We start from the raw sequence: 9760 nt of genomic DNA on the forward strand, positions 1-9760 counted from the left end.
TTTTGAGTAGCCTGATATTTTTCTCTCTTTTTTTTTTTTTTTACATTCATGCCTGAAAAACTAGATATTACTTCTTGATGTTGCTTTCTAAATTATTGTTTTTTCATTGGAAAAAATATTAACTACTTGCTAATCATGGAAGTTGCATCCTTCCTTGGAAAGAAGTGTATCAAGTGTTCATTGCTTTTAAACACATGAAGTTATGTGAGAGTTAATGTTATTCTAATTTCTTATCCTTAAAATAAACTAGACAATCTTAGCTTCACTCTATAAATAGAAGGCCCTTAGGCATGCAAAGAGGTTATTCATAGCAATAAAATAATAATTAGCAATCTAAATTTGGACTCAGTGTATTAAATATTACAGTTATAAACTATTTTCTCTGTTAGTCTAATTGGCGAGCATACCATATTCTCACCTTTTGAAACCATTCTTGCCACTGTTACTCTGGGGCTTGCATTTTGAACAGCCAGGAATGGTGCCCTGCAAGCTGAGGTGTCCTGTGATACTTCTAAAATTAAATACACAGTTGCTAGATAAATTAAGGTCTGACCTTGTACAACTGTAACATAAGCTGACTCGACCCACAGGAAAGTATTACACATGACTTCTCTAAAATCTCATCAAATGTAACACGAGGTCTGGGAGGTATAAGAAGATTATCTGTGCCCCCATTGGTTAAACAATTCCCATTAAGAAAATAAATTATTTGCCAATTATTCTCAAGGGCTATATTAACAAAATCTGGCAGCATATTTACATAAATCACAACAAATCTGAGAAGGTTTAGCCTTTAGCTAGTTGCAGATTCCACCATAATATATCACTAAACAGTAATCTCTCTCTCTGAGGCTGACATGATGCAAAGCTTTATAGATTCAATGGCAGACCATTACAATACTTATTTAACTGGAGTTAATAATTTGAAATTGGACAAAGAAGCAGAAGGCATGGCACCACAGACAGCAGTCATGAAAAAATGTAATAACCACAGCGTAATGTCAAGATCAGCAGTACCTAGCGAGTTTAATCCCAGGCCTGGCATGAGGAAGAAGCTGGAAACAAATTACAGATTCAAACCCTCTGGTTTGTTTTGGTTTTAACCAATTAGTTATCATTTTTACCAAAATGAGCAGACAATAAGGATACATAACAAACTCAAAAAAAACCCACCTTCCAACATATCTTTAATTGTTCTAATGAAATGAAATTATACACTATGAACTCTTCCATGACCCTCGGTTTGTTTGCACTTTAGAACCACAAAACTGTAAGCTTAACTAAGGCACTACATGCATTTTAATCTTTGAACATGACATAAAAAAACACCATTTAATGATAAACAATATTCATTGCAACTTCTTTTGCCAGTGTGACCTGAGTGTGGCACAACCCTAGAAGAACACAGTACAACAGAAGCAGAAACAGTGCTGAGATCTTGCTCTACTACTGTTGGTTACAAGATGACATGAACAGAAATATATTCTTATCTACTTAAAAAAAATTTATAATACATATAAAGAACACAAATGTTTTAATTATTTGAGTTTTTTCATTTCCTTTACATAACCAGAACACTACCACAACTAGTACATATCCACACTACAAACTACTATTGTTTTGATTTTTCAGATATTTTTAATAATATTCTTGATTGCTACATAAAGTGTCTGATTCCACTCTTACATAATTACTAGGTATAAGTCTATCAATTATGTTCCATGCAGAATAAATAAGACTTTTGTCCAGATACCAAATCATATGGCAATTTGTAAGGCTTCACTGTGAGATAAATTCATTGACAAGACAAGCAAGGGACAAGGAGTCACAGAAATAAGAAGGCCTTCTTAGGGTGCCAACATACTGTATATCAACACACAGAATAATACTGTTAATGGAGTCTCCAATCTTAAACAGATAATAAATAAACTGTGAAATGCTATGTGGGTGTTTTGGGGTTTTTTTTTGTTTGTTTTCAAAACCATGTACTTGTTGAATGTACACTGATAATACTTCTTAGGTCTTGTCTTTGTTATGTTTTAAAATAAATTATGTATTTATTGTCAAACGGGGTTTGACAATTCCAGGAACTTCCTACAGTATCACTTCAGGATTGATTTCATTAACATTTTCATCAACAAGGCCTACTGTTTTATACTCTTTGTATTAGGATGTGGCAAGGACACTCACGTGTTTGGTCTGTTTAAACAGAAAAAGAGAACTACTGTTTGAACTATGGTAACTGAGCTAAAATATTGCCTGACACAGAAAAATTTGTGTTGTGGTTGACTAGTGTAATCAGAAGGGATCATCTGTTTGGGCCATAAGAGAGAGGTGGAAAATGCAGGGATGATCTTATTTAAAAAACGCAGAAACTTTCAAACACCATCATTTTCATAAAAGAGTCTCTGTGCCTTGGAAAGAAACCCCAGGTCTTTCTGATACAATCACAAAGAACACACAGAAGTGGGGAAGCACAAACCCGGAATTTGGATTTAATTTGTATAGAATCACTTTGCTTTAGTTACAGATTGGCAGTAGTGCATGTTTTATTAAAGGACAGGGTTTCAGGGAGAACTCGATATTCTGAAACTCAGTGTGATGAGTTTGCTTAGCAGTTATAGAAAAGAGGAGCACAACAGCAGGACTATAACTAACAGAGGAACTATAAAGAAAAATTTGTCCAGAAGATGATAGAATGACAGCATCACAGACTGAATTGGAAGGACCCACAAGGATCATCGAGTCCAGCTCCAGGCCCTGCACAGGACCATTCCCAAGAGCCACACCAGGTGCCAGAGAGCATTGTCCAAACACTTCTTGAACTCTGTCAGGCTTGGTGCTGTGACCACTGCCCTGAGGATCCTGTTCCAGCACCCAAACACCCTCTGGGTGAAGAACCTCTTTCTCATACCCAACCTAAACCTCCCCTGACACAACTCCAGGCCATCCCCACAGGTCCTGTCACTGGTCACCACAGAGAAGAGATGAGTGCCTGTCCCTCCTCCTTCCCTCCCAAGGAAGTTGTAACTGCAGTGAGGTCTCTCCTCAGTCTGCTCTTCTCCAGGATGAACAGACCAAGTGACCTCAGCCGCTCCTCATCCCCTCAAGGCCTTCCAACATCTTCAGTGCCTTCCTTTGGACACTCTCTAACAGCTTAATATCTCTTAAAAGTTACAATTATTATAAGGAATTACTCCCTATGCAAAATTCACCCTTTAAATTAGCAACTAGGCGTAAGGATAAGACCTAATAGGACAACTGGATCTTCAAATGAACACCGTGTCCATCTCTACCAATTATTTAACCTGTCTTTCCATTGTTTTTTCCCCCCACTGTCCCTATATCAAGCCCCTTAATTAAGTTCTCTATTTTCTGTCAGCATTTATTTGCTTTATTAAGTGATCACACGGAGCGCCAAACACCGCGTAAGCAATGGAGCTCCGCGGACACAATTCCCGGGACGGACACCCTCCGGTGGGCACACCCGCGCACGCGCGCTGGCCCCGCCCCGCCCGCCCGGGCCGCTCTGGCGCGTGCGCAGCCGCGCGCCCTCCGCCGCGTCCTCTGAGGGCCATGGCGGGGGCGCTGCGGAAGGTGAGCGGAGCGGGAGGTGTAGGCCTTGGCCGCGGCCGCGTCCTCCCCCGGCGAGGCGTCCTCCTCTCTGGGGAGAGGGCAGAGCGTGCCCGAGCGGCAGGCTGAGAGCGAGCGGGGCACCCCGCGAGGGAAGGGCGGAGGGCAGCGCCAGGGCCCAGGTGCCGGCGGGCCCGGGGTGTGGGGCGGCGGGGGCTGCTCCGGCAGCCGCTGGGTGAGGGGAGCTGGTCCCGCTCGGCACTCGCCCTCTCCGAACCTGGGATCTCGGGACGCCCGGCTGGTGTCTCGGAATGGCTCCTGTCAGGTGTATTTCGAGTCAAACCAAAATGATCAGCGTGGAAATGGATGCTTAGGTATGCTAAGTATTTGTGTTTGTGCTCTCTGTGCAGACCACTGGACTTGTAGGATTGGCTGTAGCAGAAAACCCTCATGAGGTATGTCACGCGTCTTGTTCTGTCTCGAAGGAAGCTGTCAGTGAGATGTAAGGGTTTTGTGATGTATTTGCATGTGTAGGTATGTTCTATACCTTAAATTGGTGCCAACTTAATAAAACGGTAAAAATTTTCCACAACGATAAAAGAAGAAAAATAATTCTTAAAAGTTTAATACATATTATTATACATTATTTTACACGTGTAGTTTCTGTGGCATGTGCTGATTTCAAAAACCTCCTTTATGTAACTACTTTTATCAACCAGTATTTGATTTCTTTCATCTGCAATGCCAAAACAACTCTTTAAATTCAGTTCTTCATAAGTCTTACACGACAGAGGGTGCAAAACCACATCAAGGCCCTGTGGTGGCAAGCACTGTTGAGATTGGAATACTTCAGTGGTTCTTGGGAACTGCATTAGGTAGTTTTTGTAGCAATTCTTCATGCTTTTTATTTCCTCAGGCTCATTGATGGAAATATGTTTGCCACATCATGCATATTGAGGAGGCATGAGCTTTGAAAGAAATTCAGTAATTCTTTAAGTCTTCCACTTTGAAATTTCTAATTATACAAAAATTCTGTTTCAGAAATGCTTTTGACACCAATATGTAAGAGTACTTTTAAAAAGAACCATTGAAAAAATCACTTGTGTTCTGTAGAAATTCTCCTTTAGTCTACGGCCTTGTCAGACATTTTTTGGGTAAACTTACTACATTTAAGTGTTTTCTGCAACTGGAAAGCCAAGAGTAAAGAACTGGACAATGCAATAGTTTGAGCATAGATTCGTTGCCAATCTCCTTTTGGTTTTCTGGTTTTTTCTTTGTATTTTTTTTCATATTCTGCTTCTATTTCTTACTGTTCTGTAGGACATCCATTCCTTATCAATTAGTTATCCAGTCCAAAAGCTGCAGTTTCTTCACCGCAGTGTGTCCTTTATCCCTGCATTTAAATCCAACAATAAGTTTCTGGTATAATTTAAATCTATTTGTAACTCAGAGCACTTAGTATTAGAAACACAGCATTTATTGTTTTCATTTTGTGTCAGATGTACTTCAGGTTGCCACTTCCTTTGTTTTTTCCTTTGTTTTTCTTTGAGGAATGTGACAGTGGTACCTTTTCAGTCCTGATAAATCCCAGTTTTACCCAAGATAGAGTTCAGTGGCTCAGACTTAGTTATTACTTATTCTTACACTTCTGGATTGAATACCATAACCCTCTATATTTTGTGTATAGATATTAATAGGTTAATTAAGACAAATTAAATAATTGTAGTTGTGTATTTTAACCATGTCTTGTGATCGTTTCAGCGCCTGCGAATTCTGTACTCAAAAATCCTTGGTGTCCTGCAAAACATTCCCAAAGATGCAGCATATAGGAAATATACCGAGCAGATTATAAATGAGCGATTTGATTTGGTGAAAAAGGTAAGTACAGTGCTGTTTCGTTAATGTTGTACACGAAAAAATTTGTAGGATGGGAAGAATGATTTTCCAAAGGCCTGACTGTTTTTCAGAAGCACACATAACTTTCAGGTATTAGTTCAGAAGTAATTGAAGTATCAAGGTTTATTTTGGTGATATTTTTATGGCATATTAAAAGGAATTGTTAATTTTCCACTGATGTTCTTTGAAAATTAGAAGAAACAAAGGTTTTTTTAAGATTCATACAAAAGTTGTAATTTTTACACACACTGAAAAATCCATGTGCTCTTACCAGTGTAGTATCTTAGTACAATCCTTGCCTTCACTATTTTAAAACACTTTTTGATACATGAAACTATGCAATACTGGTGTATTATAGTGGTTGACAGTTTGTGTATAATTCTATAAAACTCTTAAGAACAAGACTTTTTTTCAAGATGTATACTAAAGCCCTTACTTGCAGATACTTCTTTGGGTGTCACTAAATGGTACTGATTCTTTCTATTTACCATTGGGAGTTTGATGTTTGTTTTTGATAATGTAAAATGATAGAAGCCAGCTAATTTGATGGTAGTTCTGAGGAAGACTGGAGTGTTGGTTAAATTACTGTTTTCATGCTTTATATGGGCTTTCTACTTCTGAATAAAACATTTGTTTATTTGTATTTGAATACACAGGAGACTGATGTGCAAAAACTGCAGGACAAACTGAATAGTGGTCACATAGAAGAAGTCATTTTACAGGTAAAACAGGGAATCTTAAGATGAAATACAAAGGGAGCAGTGGTTTTCAGTGTTGCTTTGGCTGAACTTCTGTTCAGATAATTGGCAGTTTTACATATCTTCCTTTGCTGCAAAACAATCAATCCAACAGAAAAAGAAATTGAAAACAAATTGTCATGTAGCGATTGGGATGACCATGCTAAAGCCTAACTCAGTTAACAGTTATTTCTTGAATTATGCTTTCGGAATACCTACGTTGCTTCTTACAGAGTCTAAATCTATGGAAAGGGCAGGAGAGGATTAAATAATATTGGGGCATAATCCAAATAGACTGGAAAATATCATGAAGTTGTCATTGGGAATGTCTAGGTGAACAGACAGGTGTTGGGGGGCGATTCAGTGTTTTTTTAAAGACAAACCCCCAAAACATAAAGTTCCTTTTGATATGTATAGGTGAAATTTGCGGTAGTCTGTGATCATGATAGATAGTGACATCACCGAGACAACTGAAATAGAGCTAATTTAATACTTTAGCAGTTGTATAGAATTTAAGAATTTGTGTATGGTGTTTATTAACAGGCTGAAAATGAGCTTTCCCTGGCAAGAAAAATGATACAGTGGAAACCGTGGGAACCTCTAGTTGAAGAACCTCCTTCTGACCAGTGGAGATGGCCAATATAATTTTCAAAATGGTGTAACCTCTGTAAAACAAAACTTAATTATTAATCTATTGTTACTGACAGTTGTCTTTAAATTAAAGATAATCACTTCATTAAAATATATTTTGTCCTAATGTCCACTTTTATTTAGCAGTTTAGACTCCTTCCAGTTTCTTGCAAGTATGGCTTTAAGAAAATTCTTTTGGCAGTTCTGCAACCTTGGTTTTATTTACTTTTTTTTAGTTTATATTAACAGAGTATTTCTGCCTCACTCTTGAGTTTTTTTATAATTCCTGTCCTGAACTGGCTGACTTTCCTGCCTACATAGCTAAACACTATTTCTGACTCGTGGGAAGTGCTGGGAAGACACAATACTGGAGAGTTGCAGGGGAGAAAGAAGATGATGCCGCAGCAGCAACAGGTTTCTTGGTTAGCAGGTAGGTTACCATACTTGACATAACACCTGTGGCATAAGCTTTAGTATTGAAATCTTCCAAAGGCTTTGTGTAGACATGTATTTTATTGATTCAGATCTTGAGTGTTAAGTGTGAGAGTAAATGGGGAAACACCAGGCTGGCAATCTGTCACTAGTGGAGTTCTGCAGGGCTCCATCTTAGGCCCTGTGCTCTTCAACATCTTCATAAATGACTTGGATGCAGGACTGGAAGAGATACTAAGTAAGTTTGCTGATGGTGCTAAATTGGAAGGATCTGTTGACTCCCTTGAAGGCAGGGAGGCCCTGCAGAGAGACCTCGACAAATTAGAGGACTGGGCAATCACCAACCATATGAAATTTAACAAGGGAAAGTGCTGGATTCTGCACCTGGGATGGGGCAACCTCAGATGTTCATACAGGCTGGGGAATGAGATGCTGGAAGGCAGTGCCGGAAAAGGACTCCTGGTCAATGGCAAGTTGAAGATGAGTCAGCAGTGCCCTTGCAGCCAAGAGGGCCAACCATGTCCTGAGGGGCATCAGGCAAAGCATCACCAGCCAGTCAAGGGATGTGATTTCCCACTCTGCCCTGCATTGGTGAGGCCTCACCTTGAATATTGTGTGCAGTTTTGGGCACTGCAATATAAGAAAGATATTAAGGTATTAGAGTCCAAAGGAGGGCAACGAAGATGGTGAAGGAAGGGCCTTGAAGGGAAGCCGTGGAGCAGCTGAGGTCACTTGGTCTGTTCATCCAGGAGAAGAGCAGACTGAGGGGAGACCTCACTGCAGTTACAACTTCCTTGGGAGGAGGTGGGACAGGCACAGATCTCTTCTCTGTGGTGACCAGTGACAGGACCCAAAGCAATGGCTTGAAGTTGTGTCTGGAGAGGTTTTAGGCTGGATGTTAGAAAGAAGTTCTTCACCAAGAGGGTGGTTGGGTGCTGGAACAGGCTCCCCAGGGCAGTGGTCACAGCACCAAGCCTGACAGAGTTCAAGAAGCATTTGGACAATGCTCTCTGGCACCTGGTGTGGCTCTTGGGGATGGTCCTGTGCAGGGCCTGGAGCTGAACTCGATGATCCTTGTGGGTCACTTTCAACGTAGAATATTTTATGATTCTTCTGAAAACTTTTGTTTAGAGATTTAAGCTTATGAGCCTCAGTTAAAATACGCAAACTAGATCTAAGGGTAGTGTGCAGGTTTGCCTTTACCTATGTTTTTTTTCAGGACCATTAGTAAAGTTCCTGCAAATTTAAAGATAAGAATATAGCTATATTATAAAAATCTGCAGTTTAATAAATATTTATATATGCAATACTTACATTACATAAGGCACTTGTTCATAGCAGTTTTTTTGTAGTCATTAGGCCTGTAATTTTACCTGTGATATCATTATTATAAATGGTTAATTATATATTTATATAAGGTTTCATGCAATTGGTATTGGGGGAGTAGGTCAGTAGAAGAGAAAAACAGTGTATTGACTGCAGCAACTATTTTCACCACATTCTTTATTACTGTTTTTTCCCCCCACCTATTATTATTATAATTACAGAAATTTTTAGATATTTAAAACTGAAAAAGAGGAAAATACTTTGTTTCCTTCGTTGAATTTGAAGGCTTTTTCAGTCTTGACAGAGGTGGAAGCTGGTCTTTTCCTAGATAAAACCACTAGATGGCATTCCAGGAGAAGACTTTTCTAAGGTTAACAAACACAATTTTCACATGAGAAATATTAAAGGATTACAGATTTGAATGAGGGTGAATGGTGTCACACGAGTAATGAAAATTAAACAGGTTTAGGTAATAAGTATTGAACTGACCCGAGAGGAATCAAACAAAAAAAAACCCCAAAGCCTAGTATGAATGATACTGTCATGAAATGATGGAGGTGGGGAGGAAGGAAAGTTGCCTGAAAATGGTGACAACTTTTCAAATTTTTTTTAGTCTCGTAACTCAGTCATTCACTGAACTTTTTCCTTGCTCAGTTATTTTCTCCACTTCTAAAGACATATTTGTCCTGTACCTTAAAACAGCTCTCCTGTAAGCTCATGAATTCTGCTTCAGGAAGAGGAAGTTTTTTTCTTGGCCCACTGCTGCTGAAATTCGCTATCTGGTCTTTTAAAACAGTTTTACTGCTAAAAGTATTCTCTCATCTTCTCCCTTTCACAAGTGCAGGTATACGTCCTCAATACAGGCCCTGATTTATTCCAAGATGAATATGCTAGCAAGGCATAATTTGAAGATGGACTAATCATTTTGCTTGATTTTTCACTTTTAACTCTTAGAAATACATGATGATGCAAAAGATTTTATCATTATCTGTTGTAATGTGGTAAGGTAAATTACTGCAAGCTTTAGGGTTAACTTAGATCTTTAAACACTGTAAGATAATCTAAGTGAAGTCATCATATGAGTGAAAAATCACCTTATATCCAAGGATGGGACCTAATAGAGACAGAACCTGTTAAACCAGAAAAACAACTTTCCCATTGCCAGG

General features: G+C 39.1%; 1 protein-coding gene across 1 annotated transcript; it reads left to right on the plus strand.

Annotated features, from left to right (window-relative positions):
* The first annotated feature begins 3518 nt into the window (after window positions 1–3518).
* Window positions 3519–6963, plus strand: NDUFA5 (NADH:ubiquinone oxidoreductase subunit A5). Its single transcript, XM_027894735.1, has 5 exons — window positions 3519–3597; window positions 3984–4028; window positions 5335–5451; window positions 6126–6191; window positions 6750–6963. Exons 1-5 carry the CDS (start codon window positions 3577–3579, stop codon window positions 6849–6851), a joined length of 351 nt encoding a protein of 116 aa, XP_027750536.1. The 5' UTR covers window positions 3519–3576; the 3' UTR covers window positions 6852–6963.
* Window positions 6964–9760: the final 2797 nt, after the last annotated feature.

The sequence above is a fragment of the Empidonax traillii genome, unplaced genomic scaffold, assembly GCF_003031625.1.
Source record: "Empidonax traillii isolate 1590-97213 ecotype Southwest subspecies unplaced genomic scaffold, ASM303162v1 scaffold441:size580623, whole genome shotgun sequence".
In the NCBI taxonomy this organism is placed as follows: Eukaryota; Metazoa; Chordata; class Aves; order Passeriformes; family Tyrannidae; genus Empidonax; species Empidonax traillii.

Coding starts and splice junctions, on each gene's coding strand:
- NDUFA5 (XM_027894735.1), top strand. CDS start 3,577: ATGGCGGGGGCGCTGCGGAAG. Junction 4,029..5,334: donor TAGCAGAAAACCCTCATGAG/GTATGTCACGCG, acceptor TGATCGTTTCAG/CGCCTGCGAATTCTGTACTC. Junction 6,192..6,749: donor TAGAAGAAGTCATTTTACAG/GTAAAACAGGGA, acceptor GTTTATTAACAG/GCTGAAAATGAGCTTTCCCT.